This window comes from Hirundo rustica, chromosome 1 (assembly GCF_015227805.2).
Source record: "Hirundo rustica isolate bHirRus1 chromosome 1, bHirRus1.pri.v3, whole genome shotgun sequence".
Taxonomy (NCBI): Eukaryota; Metazoa; Chordata; class Aves; order Passeriformes; family Hirundinidae; genus Hirundo; species Hirundo rustica.
In genome coordinates, this window is record NC_053450.1 from 122,164,730 (window position 1) to 122,187,949 (window position 23,220).

General features: G+C 38.4%; 1 protein-coding gene across 3 annotated transcripts in view; it reads left to right on the forward strand.

Moving 5' to 3' along the window:
* HIBADH (3-hydroxyisobutyrate dehydrogenase) overlaps positions 1-22,909 on the forward strand; it is an 84,723-nt gene extending 61,814 nt beyond the window's left edge. For 2 of the 3 annotated variants that reach the window (XM_040083574.1, XM_058423404.1), the window contains exons 5-8: positions 5,829-5,962; positions 6,503-6,579; positions 13,492-13,648; positions 21,258-22,252. In XM_040083574.1, the coding sequence (XP_039939508.1) occupies positions 5,829-5,962; positions 6,503-6,579; positions 13,492-13,648; positions 21,258-21,416 (527 nt within the window). In that variant the 3' untranslated portion in view covers positions 21,417-22,252. Of the gene's footprint in view, positions 1-5,828; positions 5,963-6,502; positions 6,580-13,491; positions 13,649-21,257; positions 22,253-22,892 lie in introns of those variants that run through there. The other variant, XR_009208479.1, reaches the window with a different exon arrangement.
* The last annotated feature ends 311 nt before the right edge of the window (positions 22,910-23,220 follow it).

Below are 23,220 nucleotides of genomic sequence, written 5' to 3' on the forward strand. Positions count from 1 at the left end.
GGATCTTGCTGGGAAGAAATGATCCCAAGCGTGCCCCTAAAAGACAAGTCTTGCTTTGAGATATAATGATGAAAAATTGCCCATTTATTTACGTCTTTGCGTTTCAGCAAAAACGAAACTTGGACTCGTTGACTGTCGTGCTACGGCAGGGGTTTTGTGCACGTTAGTGTGCGTCTGCGGGCACAGGCGTTTCTGTGCCTGCTTGGGAAGGCCAGCAATACGTTAACAAGGGGTTATGCTATGCTGGTTTATGTTAAACCAGATCACCCCCTAACATGTGCAGAGCCATTCATCTGTGTCACCAAAACCCAAGAGAACATCTGACATGGACTTCGAAACAGAAACAGTGATCACTTACAAATCAAACATGGCACGCTCTAAACCGATTGTGCACGGCAATCTTTTCGAGAAAGGACAACTAATTGAACATGATAAAGTGTAAAGTTAATTAACACCCTTAAATTTGTTGATTACTTTCACGGGATTATATTGTTCGTTGAGGAGCAGCTTTCTGTCCCAGCTGTCGCCTTTTTAGCGAATGTCGCTGGTAAACAATAGAGACACCATAACAAGTCGTAAATGGTCCCTGTGACAGCAGCCCCTTGTGAGGCTGCATCTGTAGAAAATGATTAGAACAATTGCATTTTAAAGACGGCTCACATTGCAGCTCGGTCCCATCGGCCCTCTTCTTTATCTCTACTGATGGCAGACTGGTTAAAACATTTAAGTTCTTTTGAGCAAATTCAGTGATTTACTGTGTTTTAGTTATACAGCAGCAGAATAGCTTCATAGGTCTAGCTTGGATGCTGATTTTATAATAGGGAGAAACACAAGCCCTTGGAGTGGTGACGTGCTGTGGGTTTTTTTCCTGAGTCTGTTCCATTTATTTGTTTCCTGGAAATAGATAGATGATGGCAGACATTATCTAAGAAGCAAGTAGAAAAAAATGATACCCTATTTGCATTTTATAAAGTAACTAGTTTCTTCATGGTTATGTTAAATTTATAGTACGGTTTAAAATATTCTTTTATTTCCAGTAGGGATTTATAGTTGATTTTCCCTGTACATGCCTTTTAATTGGTTTTAGATTTATATATGTAGCAAAACAATAGTAACCTTTTCAGTTAATCTTTCCTTGTGTATCTTGGTTACTTTTCGCGAGTTGCAAAGACAAGGTACTTGGTGTGAGCTGGCAGGTACTTAAAAAAATCTGCTTAGTCCTTAAAAATACACACTCACACAAGGTACACAGATGCAGCCCCTCAAGCTTAGCCTATCAGAAAGAGAGCAAACATGACAAGAACCTGCTTGTTTGAGGCAGCTACAGTCGCTTAAACTGCATTTTTTAAAAAAAAATCAGAATAAAAGACTAGTATTCCCTTGCACCTCCCAAAGTGAAAGAGGCAAAACATCAACTCCTGTGCTTGAAGGTGCAACATCATAAAACGAGATAGAGGATTAAAACCCTAGCAATGTTCTTCTTGATTTTTTTGGTTTATTTAAATCTAGTTTAGATCACCAAATTAGTTGTTAAAAATGCAACTAAATGTTGAGTGGAAAATAATAAAATCGATTATATTTTACTGAAGCTTCTTGTTATTACAGCCTTCATCTCCTGCTTGTCCTTTGGAGACTGAAACAGCTCTTTTTGTATAATTTCAGTCTCAACTTGGTCAGTAATGATTTTTTTTTTATCTGCAAATGCAGTGCAAGAGTGGTTTAAATATGTTGGCACAGGGATATGCTTGGGTGCATTGTCTTTCCAGCAGTGTGGCTGTTTTCAGCATTGCCACTGTGATGGTGCTGTAATGCATAGCCTTTCGATATAATTTCTTTTTAACTTATCTGCCCTCTGTTCTTACAGAAATGTAATAAAGCTGAAACCAAAAGCAGATACTTTCATATAACACCTTTACATTAACATCTCTTTTCTAGCAAATTGTGTTCTTAATAATAAGCAAACTGATAGAAACGAAGCTGTTTTAATGATTTAGCTATAGAGCTAAGACCTTTCTGGGCTTTTTTTGGAAATGGAAACATCAGTGGCAAATGTCAAAACTTTTCGCAGCAACTTGAAATACTGTTTAAATAAGCACAGCAAAGTGAATATGGAAGGGGCAGCCCGTCTGTCAATGTGGCTGCTTGGCCAGTTGCTGTTGTCATGTGAGGGCTCCTAAGTCTCCATTCCTATTTTCATCTAAAATGTTGAAGAACTACTCTGTAGCAGGTTCACTGAGCAATCCATTGGCAATCAAATGAGAAGCAGCTGGATTGAACTTGCCCCACAAGCAGCACAGCCAGATGTGACCAAATGCTTTGAAGTGCAGTCCTTTATGTACCTATTTTGATAAAAAAAACTTAGTTTTGCACATCTTCATCCGAAACCTGCTAGTACACAAATGGGAAACCCATCTCCAAGTGGATATTCCATACTGCAGTGCTACTCTGTAACTTCTCACCATATTTTTTTCCCAGGGTCATTTTCGTGCATATCCCCTCAACCAGCTAGATCTTTTATATTTTTTCTGCAATCCTTGTCCTGTCACTTTAATATCTCTGGGCAAACTCTGGTGCTGTTGTGACCAACAGACTTGGAGTTGATCTGCTCTGTGGGATCTGCTGGTGTGACAGCCTTGCAGGATTCTGCACATAGGTGTGGGTTGTCATCCTAGAGAAACCAAGACTGCAGCCATGGATTCCAGCAGTCTTGTCTCGCAGCAGAGGAGGAAATCTTAGCACATGCTAATCATAGATACAGTTTCTCTGAAAAGTATTCCCCAAGGATGTGAAGAGACTTTTTACCTTTTAGAAAGAACACATGGATTTTAAACTACTTTTGACCCTCACAGCAGCAGCACATAGAACATTACCTTAGGTGGTAAGACTTCTTTTAAAAAAATCAAAATGTGAAAAATAATAGTTAGCATATTTAAATTGCATTAGCTACTCTGCATCGCCATTGCTCTTTTTAGTGTTAGAAACTGATAATACTTAACTGGGCTTGTGTTGTTGGTATGGAAGCTGTGATTGTGAAAGAGGGCTGTGCGTTCTTGTATAATGAATTTTTTAATTTCTATTTTTAGCTGAAGTTACTGTTCTTGTACTCCCAGACTCCTTGCCAAATTTTTTTTAAATTGCCAGTCTTAAAAATTTGCTGTGTTGCTCATTTGATTCTGATAAAATAGCAGATAGTTGGCAAGGACCCTAGATGATAAAATCTAGCATGAAATAAATAGGTTTTGGTTTTTAAAACAAGAACTTTCCAAGCCTTCTGCATTATACAACAAATTGCTCTTTTTTTCTACTTAACTAATTTATTTTTGCTTCTTGAGATGTGTTTGAACAAGTGAGAGAGTGCAGCTGTCAGAAGATTAACCAGCTGAAAACTATTGTCAGCATTAATTTTACTCTAATAAATGAATCTCTGAAGCTATTTAGCAGTCTGTAATCTAGATACAAGGCTATTGACCTATGATGGATAGTACTGGATTTTGTTTGTAAGCTTTGACTTAAATTGTCTACTTAATTTGCTGCAGGTCAGATCACAGGATTAGTGGTAAAGGCCATTATGTGGTTTGAATAAAAATAGCTAGAGGAATGGAATGGAAATCATCGTGTATATTAATGTAGCAATCTTTGCGGTCATGTACATAGTGAGCTGGTAGCCAAAAAGACAACAATGACCTGTTTGTGCTAGCTAGTTTGGGCTTTGCTCTTAGCCTGTGAGTTGCCTGGAGAGGAGTTCTTCAAGTGAGATCAAGGATTGGCTGAAAATTGAGTGTCTCTCAGCCAGGGCAGGAAGATCTTCACCACTGTCTATATTTCACTGTATATACCTCAACGGTGTTCTGTGTACACACCAATTGTTTTATTAAAGCTATGGGTCTGAGTTCTTCTGGATGCTCCAGTTCCGGACTTAGCAGCACAACAAAGACACAGATTTACTGGAGTGAATCCACTTAAGGACCATGAAGATGGCAAAGGGTCGGGAGTATCTTTCATATGAGGCGAGACTGAGAGAGCTGAGACTGTTTAGCATGAAGGTAAGGCACAGGGAGGATCTTATCAATGTGTATAAAGACCTGATGGGAGAGAATGAAGTAAGGGAGCTACGCTCTTCTCAGTAGTGCCCGGTAACAGCACAGGAGGCACAAATCAAAACTCACTAAATTCCATCTGAAGCACAAGAAAACAATTTTTTTTTTTTTTTTTTTTTTTCCTGTGAGAGTAGGCAAACAGTGGAAGAAGTTGCCTAGAGAGGCTGTGGGGTCTTAATCCATGGAGATACTCAAAAGCTGACTGGCCATGATGCTGGGCAACATGCCTCAGCTGGCCCTCCTTGAGTGGGGGCTTGAAAGATCTTGAGAAGTCACTTCCAAACCCAGAAATCCTGTGATTCTAGGCTCTAACATAGGCTGAGCAGGTCTTTACTGTTGCCTGGTTTTACATTACTGGTAGGTACTCTTTTTGAGACTTTGATATGTCAAATTTGTCTGAAATTCTTCAGTGACTTAAAAAGATGGTATATGTTGAAAGGCAGGATGGGAAAAATAAACACTTGAGAGATACAGAAAGGAGCATTTGTTGACATAGCCGCACAGAGTCATTGCACATAAAGAGAGCATCAATTGAAATTTTAATTGAAAGGCAAAAAAAAAAAAAAAATCAACAAATTCTTCAGTGTGAAAAGCTGCAGTGTGACTGTCCTTGGTGTTGTAAACAAAGTCCAAAACTGACCACTTGCTTAGCTGTGGTACAGCACTTTGGAACACTGTACCTAATTGAGCACGTTTAATTTCAAAGTCAGTTGTTATCTGCAGCAGTATACTCTAACTGGCCAATGTTTGATTCATAGCACAGAAATTTTATTGTGGCTATGCTTCTTGCCAGAGTTAAAATTAGTGAGGAAGCTGATTTGTTCATCGGTTTAGGCCAAATTTTCCTAGAAGTTATACCTGTTAAATACTGGGGATGAGGAAGTTAGGGATGTAAGAGTAATTAGAATTAGGCGGCTTTTAAGGAATAGAATATTTCATGGAGTGAATGTAATAAATATCACATGAAAAATTTGCTGGTCTTGTGCTTAGGAACTGTATATTCAAAGAACTATGGTGTGTGTTTACTGAACTGTGCTAAAGACAGGACAGACTACAGGATTAAAACTGGGAATAGCGTACTTGTGTGTGTGTGTGAATAATTTTTACATTGTCTTTGCATAGTAATTGCGTCACTGTATATGCATTAAGTTTATGTATGGGAAACTACCTTAAAGCTTCTCAGATTAAAGAGAATTTTGCTTCAGATTAAGAACATCATAAACTGCAGAAATTCAGAAGACTTGGTTTTATATGCCTATGTCTTTTAGCTGTTCAATCATGAAAATCAGGAAGCATTGATAAAAATTAGCCTAGGTTTGGAAAGGCTGATAAAAGCAGAGTTATCTTTGATCGGTTGTTTGTTAATGGTTGTATGTGAAGAGTAGTTTGACAAAACAGAAATTTTATTTAGTAATTCAGATACAGCAAATTTTGTGGACTGAAAAGTTCATTGTTTCTTTGTATAAACTATAAAAAGTGACTGCCAGTTTTATGCAAGCCTTATGACTTTTCTGCTAGTGTGCCTGGAAGATAAGGTGGTTTTACGTCCATCAGACATTTGAGAATTTAGGTTGCTGATACTTTGAGTACTGGGAGTGTAGGATTACTTCTACATAAAATTTGAGAGTAAGTATTAATTTTGCATCATCAGACCCTTAGTGGTAAGAGAAACTGCCTAACTTTTTGAGGCTTTTTAATAATGTCATTAAATCCAATGTTATCTTGATTCAGGTGTTGGAGCTGCTCGAGCTGGAAACCTTACTTTCATGGTTGGTGGAGTGGAACAAGAATTTAATGCTGCCAAAGAGTTGCTGACATGCATGGGTTCCAATGTGGTTTACTGTGGAGAGGTTGGAACCGGACAGGTAATGCCTTCTGAAGGGCTAACAGCTATCTCTGTCTTCCCTTTTTCTGGCTTTTTATTTATTGATTCCTACTCTTTTACTCTAGAACTAAATGCATGATAGTATATCTTCATACTTGTTTGCTTGTATTGTCTCTAACCTTGTATTTGTAAATAATGTCCACTTTTGTCCTGTATGTTGTGTTGTTTAGCACCAAAATCTGACTCGTGTCTCTCCACACCGGCTTGTTGAGATTATACTTCTTAGGGATGAGACATTTTTATTTTGTTTCATCTAAATTTAAATTTACTGTATGTTCTGAAGGACAAAGAGCCCCTACATGGCATGTTTACTAACTGAGCAGTACTAAGAAAAAAAGGTATTTTTTAATCCATGAAGGAGCCATAGAGCAACTTTCATTAACTTTGTGCTGTCACAGTTCTGTGTTTTCTCTAGAAGAAAGCTGCCAGAACATACTTGATCATATTTTCCTGGGCCTAGTTGATTCCTGTATGTTAGTTCTATGAAAATGCATAAACTGATGGTTTCACGTGTTTTCAGGCTGCAAAGATCTGCAACAACATGCTCTTGGCCATCAGTATGATTGGGACTGCTGAGGCTATGAATCTTGGAATCAGGTTGGTTTGATTTTTTTGGTGGATTGAACACCACAGAAACCTTTCTTCCATGTTTACAATTTTTATATATTATGGTCGACTTTTGCTGAGAAGATGATTAAAAGAAATAGGTAAACTTTTTGCCAGAAGTTGCCTTACAAAGCTATGAACAGGCTGAAGGGATTATTTAACTAAAGGAGACATTTTCAGCATGAGAATATTCTCTTGTATTGGCTGCATAAGTTGTTACATTCTGCATCTGAAGTTAAGAATTTATTTGTTCTGCTGTAGTGCAGGGTACAATAATGTTTGCCTTTCATTATAAATATCCAGAGCTAATACAGAGGTAAGTTTGTGTTTGTATTCTAAGCTAATGTACAGTTTATTCTGAGTATTATACTCCCATATGGCTCTCATTGGCTTTGTTTATTTATTAAATTGTTCCAAGATATATTGTAAAGTAAAACTTCTACTACACTGTGTATGTCAGATTAAGATGAAAGCATAAAACAGAACATCTACCTTTCTTTGACTTTATGAGAGCACTTTGTCCTAATTGCCAAAACTCCTAGTGTGTCAAAAAGCTACAATATGCTCCACTGTACTCTTGACGATGCTGAGACAACCATTTCTTTTCTAGCATGTGGTACATCTAACTTTTAAGTGACATCATATTTGAGCAAAAATACTTTTATTTTCCAGTTGTGATATATTTATTTTGCTGTTGTCTTTGTCATTTTGTTTTATTTTCTAATAGAGTGCATGTAAGTACCAGTTCAGTATCAAGGTATTTGAACTTTTAAAAAATTCCAGATCAAAATCATTTGCAAATTTATAGACAGAGAAGTCCCATGTTTAAAGAGATTATCTTGCAATTGTGTATCTTTTAGGGGCTTTTCATGAATTACTTATCTGCACAGTTGCATCCTTAAAATTTTTTTGCTAAAACTACAGATACTGTAGGTTCTTATCAACTGGGCTCAACTGTATTCATGTGGATTTGATACGCTGTAAAAATGGCAAGGGGGCATCATATGCTTAAATAAATAAAAAAGAACACCTACATGTGTGCACATACGCAAGACAATGTAATGGATTCACATTTCCTCTTAATTACCATATCAAGATGCAGTTGTTTTATTGAATTGCCCTTGTCTCAGATGTTAGACTGTCTTGACCTATTAAGTTGTCATGTTGTAATTGAGATAAAAGAGGAATTTGCTTTGCATCAGTGCTAATTGGTTTATCAATATCCTGTACCATTTACATTTTAAAATTGAGAGTCTGTAATATACCGAAGCATGTCTACATCAAGCCATAATAAAACCATTGCATTGTTTACGACTTTTGTCGTCCAGTGTTATCCAGAAAGCTTGCATTGGGTTCTGCTTTGCTTAATAAAGCATATGCAACTAATTTTTTTGTTACAGTTTTATCTACATTTGTAGGAATGACTAAAATAAAATCAAGAGTTTTGGAAAAGGGGTGTAAGCCCTGTGAAGAGCAAGTTGATGTCTGCAGTTGCTGTGGCTTGAAGGTGTTTAGAATTTTTTCCTTTCCAATTTCAACTTTGGCTGAATCTGTATTCATCATTTGGGATCAAAAATACAGTGTGAAAGTAACAATATATAAGCCTCCCTACCCTACAGTTAAGGTTATCTAGAAGGAACTGTATTTATCATGGAAGAAACCTGCCAATTTTAAACCAAAGTACAGAAAGAGAAGAATCTCATTTAGTCAAAAACTGCATGGAATTTAAGACAGAGGTGGTTATTCAAAGCCTTGTGAAGTAATTTAGAACTCTTGCATTGATTTTAATTTAGTGTGATTTAAATCTTGAGAGGACGACTTCTGCTTATAACTAGAATAAGAACTTTCCACTTGGAGTGTGTAACAATTTCTAAGTTAGAAGTTTACAGCTGTCATTCTAATTATTAGCAGTTTTGCTATAGTAATAAATTCAGGAATTTTTTTTCTAGCTAAAGTTCAAAGGACAGGGTGGCTGCCTACTCTGAGGAGAGTAGGAAACTGAACTTGATTTATTAGATTGATGCTTATCTGGTGAAGAAAGTCTGACTTAATAACGGTGGTAAAGGATACTGAAAATCTAAAAATGTAGAGTGGGAATTGCGGAACTTAGATATATTCTTAACTTTCATATTTAATATAAAATGTCTTTATGTCATGCATTGTGTATATCTGCTACATCATTTAAATTGAGTCTAGGGACATTGAATAATTAATTATTCAAAATACTGCTGTCTGAACTAGACGTAGCTACAAAATCGTATTACAACACCTTCCATAAACCAATATACACGCCAAACTTAAGCCGTCAAAACAGTGTGATATTAATTCTATTAATAAGCTCCTCCTCTAATGCTTTCATATACTGTGCAGTCTAAATTTTCATTTTGTGAAGTGGTGACTGTTTTACTAATTTCAGATTTTTTAATTATTGTTTTATTTATTTTATATTTAAAATTGTAGAATTTTTCCAAACTTCAACATTAAGTAGCAGATAGAATGAAGTGAGGAGGAAAGAAAACTGACATTAATGAACAAAAATTCCACAATAAACTCCCAGAAAAATAGGCCACATTGCTATGTAATTTTGCATGTATATTTCATTTGCTTTACTTGAACATCATCTTCATTTACTAATGAAGATGACCCTTTTCACTGGAAGTTTTTTGGATTAAATTGCATAAATACTTTGTAAAAATATTCCCATCCTTAGTTTTGACCAATGAAATGCCTGTTATGTTCAGTTTTTCCATTACTTTCCTGATGATTTATGAATGTTACTAGTAAAAGTTAAAAGGTGTGGCAGATGTTGCGGAAATTAATTCACATTGTCTTTGGTACTTTCTTTTCTTTCTAGCATGTTAGTGCAACTTGTCAGAAGAAAAATATTGAGCATGTTTTGCTGTACAGTTTTATGAGTAGCGTGCATATTGCAAAATACTGACTGTGTCAAACTGACACACAGAGTACATGTAAGCTGTGCAAATAAGAAATACAAACATGAAGTGATACTGTCCACAGTCAGAAAATACTTTTTTTTTTTTCATTTTCCTGTACTTCATCTCAGTGCCAGTAACTTTGTTCTATTGAGCCCTGAGCTCCGGTGAAATAGTTTCTAATATTAGCAAAATAAAGCTGAGGAATGAAATATTGTTGGTACCTGGTCTGTGTTTCGATCAGATGGAAGTTGCTGCCTGACAGACAGTTTGCAGTCCCATCAGAAACTACCTGCAAAGGCTCAAGGAAGGACTTATGTGGTGACACAAGACAGGACAAGGTTGCTTAATGTAGTTGGGATATAGGGGACCAGGAGAGCAGTAAGGGCTCTATGGCAATAACCTTGCTGCACAATCAATTCACACTTCCAATAGCAGAGAAGATCATCTCTATGAGGAGGGATTGCAGTGCCACCCCAATTTATAACAAAAGCTGCAAATACATCTCCGTTCTAAGCAATTTTACTCCATGGATTTATGCCCACTTGACTTTTTAGGTAAATAAAGTGAAAAGACGGTAGAACTCATGCTGAGTTTAAATCTAGTCTCAGTCTCTGGATCTGGTTAGAGAGGAGCATGTGCAACAGGCTGAGAAATAATTCCCTGGACACATCCCCCCTGCAAAGTTTAGAAAGAGTACCTTGAAAAAGAACTCCAAGGTGTGGTTCTGCTGTCTTTGGTATGGGACTCAACTATAAGTCCTATGAAGGTTGGTAACAATCCTGGAGAGCACTTACCTTGTTTAAAACACCAATGGCAAAGTAATTTTTAACTGTGGTAGAGGGGTTGTAAAGTTCTGCTTGAATATTTGCACCTTTATACAGTGTTTACACAAAGCACCTTGGGATGGGAAACTCAGGAGTTCAGCTACTTCAGTTGTTACACTTTAAAATGAGACCAGGGTGTCTCATTTTATCTTTCTTGTGAGACACTATTTCAGTATCTTTATCAGTTCCAGACTGAACTTTTGGAGTAGTGTAATGAAAAATTCAGGCTGAGGCTTTATTAATACTCAGCAAAACTTGAATTTTGAGCAGTGGTGTGGAGGGGTCCTATTTTAACCTTTTTTTTTTTTTTTTTTTTAAGTATTTGCATCTATTGCTTAGTTTCTGCTGTTCACTTCATTAGGAATGTTATTGAAGAAGCATAGCAGCATTGATTTGAGGGAGAAATTGTTTTTGTTCTATTATAAGTAAAGTTAATACATAGGCTTCTTTTCTGCTTATAAGGGAGAAGAACGTTTTGGTAATTGTAAATTCACACGCACATGCACAAGCTCTTGCCACGTCCAATGGCAAGTTGTTATGGGGACTGGCAGACTGTCATCATTTTGATAGCTTGAGCAGTATATCTCCTGAGCAGCAATGGAGCTCTTATGCAGAGAGTATCATATGTTCCCAGCCAATTTACAGGGAAACAGCAATAACATTTTATCATGGTTGAGAGCCCAGTAGCTGCTTCCTATTAAACTTGCCCTTTCAGATACCTGTCTTGGATTAATTTGTTGATTTCAAATGGAAACTCAGTCTTCTCCACTGAAGCATGACTTTCTAGGATAGACTCTTGCTGAATGACAATTACTGTATATTCTGGCTGGTTTCAGACCATTACAAGCTTTGGGCACAGTGGAAGACAGAGGACTTCTTCAGTAACTGATTTTAATATATGTCTAATTTTAACTGTCAGTTATATATGCACCAGTGGATGAATCTTCAGAAAGATGAAATGCAAAGCACTTCTAACTTGCTCTTATTAATGATACACTTGCTGTAAAGGAGGAAAAAAAAAATAGGTTCAGGTCTCCTGAAGAGAAGCTGCATGGTGTTTAAGAGCAATGAATTTTGAAGAAGCAGGGATACAAACTGACACTATCTTCCTTTTTCTTTTCCGGGAGCAAAAATATGTCAGATCTAGTGCAAGACAGTATTTTACATATCTGTATAATACATGCATATCTTTTAAAGTATGCTTTCACAGAGAGGTAGTTGGAACACTGTAAAAAGACCATTCTTTGGGAGGGTTATAAGTGTTTTGAAATAATAAGCTCCCTGTCTTGCAGTATACTCACAGCTGTAATTGCAGGCCTCTCCATACAGCTGAATATGGCACAAGTAGGCACACTGGTAAAAATACTGATCTGGATGTAACAATGATAAGGAAACAGACAAGTCAAGAGGTTTGTTTGAGGAGAAAAAAAGCAACCTCTGCGTATTTCAAAACTCAGGCTTTGAATGCTCCCTGTGTTGGTTTTTTTAATTACTACAATTAAAGCCATTATTCAGAGTGGCTCTTGATGAAGACTTTTATGGTGAGGACTTTGATGCACTATGCACAATAAAAATAAATTTCAAATACTGTAAAAACATACTAGTGCTGGAAAATACAGTTTGTATTTTTAAATAAATGATCATTATAAGCATTCGGTTGAATCAGAGAGTTGGAAAAAAGTGGAGAGGAGCATAAAGCTAGATCCCATTTAGGCCAGTGGAGACTTTCCATTGAATTCCAGTGGCTGCTGCAGCAAATCGTAAGTAAGAGTGCACAGCAGTGCTGCTGAAAAGCTGTCTGAAATACAGAAAATTATCCTGCTTTGCATTAGGAAGGCAGACTTGCAGGACTTGCCACTGTAGGAGTAGGAGCCATGCTGTAGGGCCAACTGTCTTAAACGTAGTTTTTCAAATCCAGAATGCCTTCTAGGATAGACTTGCATTTTAGCAACTGTTCAAATTCGTGATGTACTTTTCTCATCTACAAATTAAAACCTTGAGTGCTACAGTGCCTGGAAGTACTGTTAGGCTATGGGGATCTGCAAAAGTCTCTCATGTGAGAACTAACATAAAAAATGTTGAAATCTATTTAAATAAATTTGTAGAAGGTTGTGATATATCCCTTTTAAAATGTTGTTTTCTTGTCTTTGTTACTGGCGATAGTTTGCTTGTTTTCTCTTTTGTCCTGTGTGTAGCTGGACATTTGTACAGTGCCAGATAAACTGCTGCTGCTTGTTCTTGGTATTAATGCAACTGATGTAATATTACACTTGCAACTTATTATCAGCATAAATGTGAATTCTTAAGAGGGTTAATTTCTTAAAATATTGAAGAATTTTCAGGGTCTACACTGAGCAGCAGTTCATGCCATCATCCCCATGGTAGAACAAATGACGTTTCTACTTGGACAAGCTTTGTTTTATTGGGATCAGTAACCTTATCAGCAGCTGACCCAGAACTATAATATATATTTGTGAATAGATAACATATGTCACAGTGAAATGCAGACTTGCCTCATAAGAAGGAGCATATAATGAAGATTTAATAATATCAAAGACAAGAATCTACAGATGTATACAACAGTAATGGTTTTTTGAGACAAAAAAGCATTTTTATTCATTTTTATGCAGCGTTTGAATTCATATTATTAGAGCAGAATCAATTGTGTTACCTAGTTTACTTCAGAAATGCACTATTGTTCACATATAAATGAATTGCACAACAATTTTCATGTTGCCACACTTGCTTGTGAATTTTTTGCTTTGTTCAGAGAATATTTTGAAATGAAAAATAAGTATGTGACCCAGTAGGTAGAAGAAGAGAGAATGCCTTTAAGTAATCGAAATACAAGGTAACTATATTTATCAGAGGACCTTTAATTTGCTTGCACTTTCAAAATTGCTAGTTGAAGATGATTTGCTTAGTGCAAAAGGAAAAAAGCTTTGAAAACCTACTGCTTAAATGGTGGATTGATGCTCTTTAATTTAAGATACAGCATCCCTGCCCCCAATATCAATACTCTGTCATTTTTCATGACTTATAATAAAGGGAGAGGAATGATGGTAGGGTCCTAAGGTATAAAACAAGTCACCCATGTCTTGTGCATTTTGACATTAACACTTCTCTTCTTTGACCTTTGACAGATTAGGCCTTGACCCAAAGCTGCTGGCCAAAATCCTAAATATGAGCTCAGGTCGCTGTTGGTCAAGCGATACATATAACCCTGTTCCTGGAGTGATGGAAGGAGTACCCTCAGCTAACAATTATCAAGGTGGCTTTGGAACAACACTCATGGCTAAGGTACGTAACGCTTGCCTGTCAAGTATGTGCAGTTGCTTCCCTCTGGGCTTCTAGCAAATGGTCTTCTCAGTGAAAATGGGTGATTACAGGATAATATATATGCATGAATAGAGGGGAACTGAGCTCTTCCTGTAGCTCTGAATTAACGAGTTGTTTAGAGGGCTTTTCCATAGTCTCCAGCTTTTTTCTAGCCACTATTACTGCTGAGCCACCCAGTGAGGTTATGTGCATGATCTTTTGGGGTTCTGCCTTAATAAAGGAGTCCCAATTGACTTGTGGGTATAGTGAGCATTCAGCAAGCTATTTAGATGCTCTTGCATGACTGCTGTGGAATTTAGGAGCCTAAAAGTTCAAGAGGGAGTTGAGGGAAATCCAAGTAACTTAATTAGGTGCTGATAGTGGCATAAGCATCTCAGATTTTGGGCCCACTCTCTTCCAGATACCTTTAACTGTGCTGCTAGACATGCTCTCTAGTAAGCCCTTCCTTGCTAAGCCAATTGCTTGTGTGTTTGTCCTTCTGCCTAAGGCCATCTGGAATGCAGAAAGCAGCCCACACCACTACAGGCTGATCTTCTGCAGGTTTCTGCACCGTTGTGTGAGCTCTCCTGAATTGTCTTAGCTGGTGACAGAAGAAGGGCTTCTCATGAATAATTACCTAGTAAGCTAAATTGCTTGTCCACAAAGTGGGAGATCTGGGGTTTAGGTCCTCCTCAGCAGTAGGAAGTTGAAAACCTACTGTTTATCCCATCCTGGGAAAATGCACTTACTGCCATGTTCTTGGCTTTTCCAGGAAAAGCGCTGTCCTGAGTCACTCTGTGGTCAGGAAAGCAAAGTTTTTAGAGGCCAAAGGAAAGTAGGCAAGGAGGTCAGAGCTCTGCATCCCACTGTTAGGACACGCAGTTGGAGGAAGGAGATACAGAACTCTGACTCTTGGACAATTTCTGCACTGAGCACAATGATTGCCTAAGGTAAACTATAAAATCAACTCTGGAAGAGATGTCTCATTGAAGTGCAGGAAATAATTTCACACTGAATATCTGTTTCATGAAGGTACTGTCCTGAGGGAGGCATTTGAGTTTATACAGGATAGGTTTTATGCATACCAGTTTATTGAGTGCTCCCAACTGGTTAGGCATTCTGTCCATTTTCAGCTCTTCCATGTAAGTGGAAATGTAGCACTTAAAACTAAAACAGCAATCTCAAACTTGGTGAACAAACTCAGATATTACCATGGAAATCTCCAAAGTGCTGGAGCTCCTGTATATAATACCTGCTTATTGATACTGTTTATGTAATTTTGCAGTTGATTTAGGACAATTGGTGCATTTGCACACTCAGTGAAATTAGCCATCTTCTCTCCAGAGCAGGTCCAGAGTGTTTTGCATGTGGTAACACCAAAGAACTTTGCTAATGCTGCAAGACTCACAACCCCTCAATGGCTGCTATATTTTATATTTATGGACCAATGACCAGGAACTTTCATTTCTTTAAGGAATGTGTTAAAATATTGAAAAGTAGTGGTTTTTACATTGCGTTTATGTCATTGAACATTGGGGACAATAAATTGTTGTTTAAATTACAGATTTATAAAAAGCATAAGGTTATTGCTTGGAGTTTGCCAGGCTATTAGAGATAAGCAACCTGATCTTGGCCCTGCCTCATGGCAATGTTGTGTGTTGTTTTCAGAATCTGTTCTGCCTGTTGTGCCATGTTTCACGCTGCAGTCTTTATTCTCATGATTGATAGCTCTCAATCTTGTCCAGAATAGCCTCACAGTATGAATGCAATAGGGGTGCACATTTTCTTCCCTCCCTTTTAAGTTTCTTTCTAAAGGGTTGGTTTATTTCCTTTGGTCTGCTTCTAAGGGGGACCTTCATCTCCCCTGGAAGATGCCCTGAAAGATCTTTCTTTAATTGAAGGAACAGCAGCCTGGTTTGTGCCTGTTGAAACTGCCTGCTTTTGGTTATAAAGCATCAATGATAACCAAGAGAGAGTTCCTCAAAGAGATTTGTAATTGCTGTTCACCTCTTCTGACTTGTCTCTCCTGATAGTTCTGAAGACTGCCTTCTTTAGGCCAGAACTCTCAGTAAGAAAGAAAGACATTAAATTCCTCTCATGCCTCTTGAACTATGCTCTGTTATTCTGTATAGATGGAAGATTTCTCGAATAAGTAGCCAAGACAGCTGATCAAGTTCAGGGTATTCTTTGGTGCAGTAGTGACCCCTTCTAAGACACTGCTTTTTAGTTTGTGGAAAGATTTTGCTACTATCCATTTCATCCTGATGTGTGACATGCTATGCAGTTTGAGATGGGGATTTTTTTAAGGGAAATACAGAGCACGATTTTGCCAATTAAGAAATAAAAAAGAATGTATTCAAAGGAGAAAGAGGTAGGTAAAACCCTGAGGTTGAGGAGAAAATATTCCACAGTGAAAATATCTAGGAATCCCTCAGTAACAGTCACTAAACGCTAACGAACTAAACATCAAGTTCTTGCCCGCACATCAGGGATAGTGGAAGTCAAAGGCTTTCTTAAAAATATTTTCTCAGCAAAATCTCTCAAACAAAGCCAGAGGATCCTTATTTTAAGTGTTTGGGTCAGAAAATTTGCCAGACACTTCTAAGAAACTCTTTGGGTCTTGAAATTTGATACTGAAGCATACAATTTAGTCAACTTAATGTGAAATCTGCTCTAAAGATTTTGCATTTTAAAAAATCTAGTTTAGTTTACCACGCCATGTTTGTGTCCAAGGCATTGGCAGGCCAGAAGTTCCATCTTTCATTGACAACACAGTTGCTTATTAAATGTCAACCTTGGATCCTGAGGAGAGCTAGATTTATATCATACTCCTCTTGAGTCATGTCAAGACAGCTTTTGAGCTTTATTCCAATTGGCAGTTTCATTTGTGTCAACTGCAAAATAAATGTAAGCCAACAGGTAATTCCAAAGTGGAAGCAAATTGTGAAAGAGAGTCTGTTTCCCTGTTCTAAGCTGAGGAGAAGTGTTAGAATATTCAGTGCACTGAGACATCTGGAAGATGTTGTCAGTTCCAAAGAGTATGAGAGAAGCCATAAACTGTGCTCTCATTTTTGCTTTTCCAAGTCAGCAAAGGGAAATTTCTTTCAGAGCTGTTTTGTCCTATTTCACTTGAATAATCTCCAACATCAAGTGAAAAGGTGCAAAATACTTTACAACCGGAAGCTGAAGATAAGCTTTACTTACATTTTCTTTGGTTTTTTTCCTTCAAAGCTCTAATTTATAGAATGGAGTTTTAAAAAGCAAAACAACCTTCCTGCTCTTCAGTCAGGAGTCCTTATCTATTTTACTATTGAAATGTTACTGAATATTTCAACCATCTTGGAGCAAGACTTTCATTACTGAAGTGAACAGAGCTACTTCATTGCCTTGGTTTAGGAATACTATTCCTCCATTTAGTACTCCCACAAAAAAAAACCCTGTGAGCTCCTCCCCTTCCCCTCCAGTCCAAGACACAAGAGGGAGAGATCATGGGTTGAGATAAGAAAAATTTATGAGAAGCAGCCCAAACAGTAACAACAACAATACTAGTAACAAAAGAGAGGGTGATTTAAATGCAAAATGCTCACCAAGCCCAGGACAATGAAAAACAATGGTGGACAGACCCACCACACTTTTCCACAACCAGAAAGGAGCATCCAGAAAGGAAGCCAGAGAAAGTGTTCCTTTCCCCACCCCAGCAATGACATAGGATGGTACCAAATAACCTTGGGGTTTTACCATGAGGTTTTGACAAGGGGCAAGGCTCTACCCCCTCACAGCTACTGCGAAAAATTAATGCTGTCCCTTGCCAAAACCAGGACATTTATGAAATTGTATTTGTGCTAGGAGTCCATTCAAAATTTTCAAGGATTGTTTCTGTGAATGTCCCTTCAGAGAGAAACAGATCTCAGTCACCACTAGCAATACCAAGTACTTTCACTAGTTTGGAGTTAGGTGATTTTGCCATTCTAATACTCCATTACATGAGTTAAGCTTTCTTGAATAAAATGATATTATGGGTATGGATTTCACAAAGAGGGTATATATATGTCATGAAGTATCTTACTGTATGCAGGTTAAAGTAGGTGTTCCTAGATTTGTTAGCTCATCGGTCTTTCAGCAGAGAAGAAATGATCAACCCTGATGCAGATGAAAACTATTTTGGATCCTGTGACATCTGATATGTATGTTTTTCCCATTTTCCTGGAGCTTGGAGTCATTCGAGGGTAATAGGAAAAGTAACTATAATTCTGATTTGTATCAGAATGACCTTTATAGAGCCGATTTACAGATCGAAGTGACATTTAGAGAGTAGAGTAAGATCTTGAATTTCCTTGTGCTAATTCAAATCCAGACACACAGAAAGTAAAGACCTGTCTTGTAAGTCATCCCTGAGAAGTCAAAGGTGCTCTCTGCAGTACTACAGTCTTTCAGTTCTTCTGTGTCAAGGATGGGGACCAGCTGTCAGAGTAGGGGAAGAGGATCTTCGCTTACACACTGGCAGAGCTGTGGTGAAGAAAGCTTCAAGCTAAAGTTACTGTGGGAGGGGGAACCTGCATTCATCCCACTCCTAGCAGTTTGATGCCAGTGACAGCAATAGCTGTCCAGAGCCTGGAGATGGATTGCTGGTCCAGCAGGAGAGCACCTGAAAAGCAGCACAAAGGAGCTACAGCCATTCCAGCCAGTAAGTTGGCTTCATCAGGGCCCAGTTTAAATGACCCTATGCTGCATGTCTGCAGGGTTGTGACCTTACTGGCATCACAGAGACATGGTGAAATGACCCCTCTGACTGGGGTGTTGGATAGAAGGATTCAGCTATATGTCAGTGACCAGCTGCAGTGCGTGGAGCTTCGCATGGGGATGGAGGAGGAACTGACTAAGAGCTTATGGGTCAGGATTAAAGGGAGAGTAGGGACAGGTGACATTATAGTGGGGACCTTCTACAGCCTATTTGACATGAAGACTGAGCAGATGAGACAAATACAGACAAATAGAATCCATCTCACATCCAGAAGCCTTGGTCCTCATGGGGGACTTCAACCACACTGATAACTGCTGGAGGGGCAGCACAGCAGGGCCTAAGCAATCTAGGAAGTTCTTGGAATACGTTGGTAAGAATCTCCTTCTCCAAAGACAGAGGAGCCAACAAGGATATGTTGTACCTTGTTCACATCAGCAAGGAGGCCTGGTGGGGTATGTGAATCTCGAGAGCAGCCTTTGCTGCAGTGACCAGAAGTGGTGTAATTTGAGGTCCTTAGGGCAGCAGGGAGGGTGCACAGCTAGCTCACTACCCTGGACTTCAAGAGAGCCAACTTCGGCCTCTGCAGGAATCTGCTTGGTACAGCACCATGATAAGGTCCTGGAGGGAAGAGGGGCACAAGAGAGCAGATAAATATTCAAGGATCACCTCCTCCAAGCTCACAAGCAATGCATCCCAACAAGGGTGAAGTCAGGCAAAAGGAGGCATCAGGAGGCCTATGCTGATGAACAAGGAGTTGACAAATTGAATCACAAAAAGGAAGCCTACAGAGGTTGGAAGCAAGGACAGGTAGGCTGGGAGAAATACAGACAAATTTTCCAAGCAGCCAGGAATCAGGTTAGGAAAGCTGAAGCCCTGATAAAATTGAACCTTACCAGATACTTCAAGGGCAACAAGAAAAGCTTATGTAGAATTAGGACTTGGTTGCCCAGGATTTGGAGAAGGCTGGGATACTCAAAGACTTTGACAGGTCTGAGAGGTGGGCCCTCGAAATCTCATGAATTTCAACAAGGCCAAGTGCAAGGTGCTGCACTTGAGTTGGAGCAATCCCAAGCACAAATACAAGCTGGGCAAAGAATGGATTGAGAGCAGCCCTGGGGAGAAAGACTTGGGAGTGGGAGTGGACCAGTGTGACCTGGAAATATGTGCTTGTAGCCCAGAAATCCAGTCACATCCTGGGATGTATTAAAAGCAGTGTGACCATCAGGGTGAGGAAGGTGATTCTCCCCTCTGCTTTGCTCTTGTGATACCCCATGTGGAGTGCTGTATCCTGCTCTGGGGCCACAAACATCAGAAGGCTATGGACCTGGTGGAGTGAGTGCAGAGGAGAGTGGTGAAGATTGTCAGAGCGCTGGGTCATCTATCCTATGGAGACAGGTTGAGAGAGCTGGAGTTGTTCATTCTGGAGAAGAGAAGGCTCTGGGAGGATCTTAGAGCACCTTCCAAGACTTACAGGAATCCTACAAGAGACCTGGAGTGGGACTTCCAGAAATGCAGTGATAGGATAAGGGCTAATAGCTTCAAACTGGAAAAGGGTTGATTTAGATTAGATATTAGGAAAAAATTCTTTACTGTGAGGGCAGTGAGGCACTGGCACAGGTTGCTTAGAGAAGTTGTGGGTGTCCCACCCCTGGAAGTGTTCAAGGTAAGGTAGGACAGGGCTTGGAGCAGCCTGGTCAAGTAGAAGATAGCCTTTCCCTTGGTTGGGAGCTTTCAACTTCCTTGAAATGTGGAATCTAAACGTTGATTTCATTAACAAGACCTTAAGGGCAACCTTCAGTGCAGGCATTACTTTCCTACTTAGTCAAGAGATCTTTTTATATATATCCAGGCCCTTAGTGCTTCCTTCTTTGGGTTGTTTCATGTCTGATTCAGCTTGGAGTTCCAGATGTCCTCCAGCCTAGCTGGCAGCTGACTATTTCTGGCTAACTATGGTTAGTCATAGTACCTGGCACTCACCTTTGGGTTCTGTCCTATTTATTTCAGATTATAACTGTAGTTGACCAAGGAGGACACACTTAAAATTAGTCCTCTTTGAACCCTCCCTCCCTTTTGTTGACCCAAATACAGTATTTAAAAACACAATGGAACTATTCTCTATATGCTTCTATTAAAGAAAGTCATTAAAGAAAATGTCATTCAAGAAGAATTTTGACTTGTAGCAGACCCAGGACGGCCCCCTAAGCAGTTCTCTAATACATCCTTCCAATTAGGCAGCAAACCAGTTATATTCACTGAGTGGCCTATGACTCTCATTTTGCTATTAACTGTTTACGTTATAGTAAATGTATGCTTGCTAAGTGGCTTCCATTTTCTTGAAATTTCTTCTGCCTGATTTTTTACCAATTTATAGTTATAAAGAATTCCTCTTGCCAAAAGAACTAAATTATACTCTTAGAATCTATGTGAAATGCTTCAGTGGATATCCAGGGAGATTTTCTTACTAGAGGTGACATACTCAATGGGGAAAAAGAGTCTGAGTCTTGCTACCACGGTATATAATGATCTAGAATCTTCAAATTCCTCGTGTTCTTAAGGTGGTGCCTGCCTGGCAAAGTTTGAGGTTCTTCTGTCGGATAACATTGAATTGCTGTTTTAAAAAATAAAAACTACACAAAACTTGCATCTTCCAGGTCTGAAATTTTAAGGCTTTAATTTTAAGGAGTATTGTACTTGTTGGCCATCGAGTACTTGTTACAGTGGAAGCCAAATAACATATAATATGTACCGTGGCTGTTTATGTCCTTCTTGTTTCTCCTCTGACTTTTTGTCTTTTTCTTTCCTTCCATTCTTCGTCTCTGCCCTCTTCCTCTGTCTTCTTGTCCCCTACAGGATCTTGGCTTGGCCCAGATTTCTGCCACCAACACGAAGACACCGGTTCCTTTGGGCTCCCAGGCACATCAGATCTACAGGATGATGTGTGCCAAAGGTTATGCCATGAAAGACTTCTCATCTGTGTTCCAGTTTTTACGTGAAGAGGAAAGCTTGTGAGCTGTCCTTTGGAAATGGACACAATAAAAAAACCACTTTTTTTTTTATCCTTATAGCTCATTTGGGAAGTTTGTGGGTTTAATCAAGTACTGTGCATCCTGCTCCCATACAGATTAATCATCTTTGGCTGTCCAGATCACAACGAACTCCAGAGTTTCTTTATAACTCTTGAAAAAGCAAGCCGCAGGGAAGGAATTGTTTGGCAATTAGCCAACAGCAAGCCCTTTTTTTTTTTTTAAAGAACCATCAAAGTTTTTTTCACTAGATGCAATAAATAAATATTTTTTTTTATGAAACACTTAACTGTTCACATATAAAATAACTTACGTTATGGCTACAAACTTAGTTGAATCATGAATAAGAGAATGTTTTATTACAATTTTATCATATATAGTGATCTATTAAAATTTAAAATTAATACCTTATGGAAAAAGGGAATATATGTTCAATGAGGAAACACATCTTGAAATGGATTTTTTTGTTGTTTTGGACCTACTAGCCTTGAGTTGATCGGAAGTTAATTTTTCCTGGGGTTCAGGTTGCAAATTAAGTTCATAGGCACGTGTTCTAAGCGGAAGGCTGTTACACCATGTTTACCTGATAGACTTAGGTTAAATAATATAGAACGTGTGTCCCTCTTGTAAAGCTCCGTTATTGTATTTTGCTAACCCAATTTTATATTTTCTTGTATTCTGTCACGCATTTTCAGAACTCAAGATCGGCACTTACCAGAAGTTCTAATAAAGTGTACATTTGTTTTAGGTAATTATTAAAGTATTTTAAATCTAAACAAACCCCATTATTTTGAAAATAAATAAAATCTATACTGCTAAATACTTGCTGTATGATTATTTGTTTTTTGTTTTGGTCCAGTCTTGTACACGCACTATTAACTAAAACTTATACTAAGTGGTGTTATTTTTTAATTTGCTGGGTTTTCTACAGATTACCAGATCATCTTGCAAACCCAAGCCTTTTGAAAGCGCTCGTTGTGAAATGCAGACAGTAATATATTTGCATACGTGTTACCTTAACCATTCACATCTCATTGGTCTTGCCAAAGTGCAGGTACATATTTGCCTTTATAAGTACTCATGCTGATTTTACTAGAACTACTCACATTCAAACTCTAGGCTTAATGATCAATTATGCATCTACATTTCTGTTTTGGTTGTGTGATGGATCCTTTTATAGATGCACATAAGGTTATCAAAATTGTATGCTTCAATTATCTCAATTCTCAGTCAATAATCAGACAATTTGGACACACTATTCCAACAAATTAGTAACATCATGCAAAAGTCAAACAGTAGTAGTAGATGTCTTCTCCTTTCGGCTTTCTTTGAAAACTGTTTGGCATTCCAGGTGAATCAGGGATTTGGGGTTCATTATTGTTATGTGTGAGTATAGGACTACTGAGAGCAATTGTACTTTTAAAAATTTGCCCCGCTTTTGATAACAGTATTGTTTCTACAGGCATGCATTCATTCAGAAATTAGACACAGAACTACCTGCGGCACAAACAGCCACTCAGGTGCAACATGGGACCATAGTTACAGATGTGTGTTTTGACCTTTGCTAACAAGATCACGTACTACAACATTTATTTCCTATGGGACTCCTGCCTCACGTAATACAAAAGGTATATCTAGTCTTGTTATGCATTCGGGGTCAAGTAGTGAAGGCTGGTTTTGACAGTGGAATCCTTTTTCATTTGGATGTTTTATAATGGATGAGGTAAGGAATTGTACGAATGTCCTGGTTGAGTTTTTATCCTCTGTCTTTGGCTTGGAGATCTGCCTGG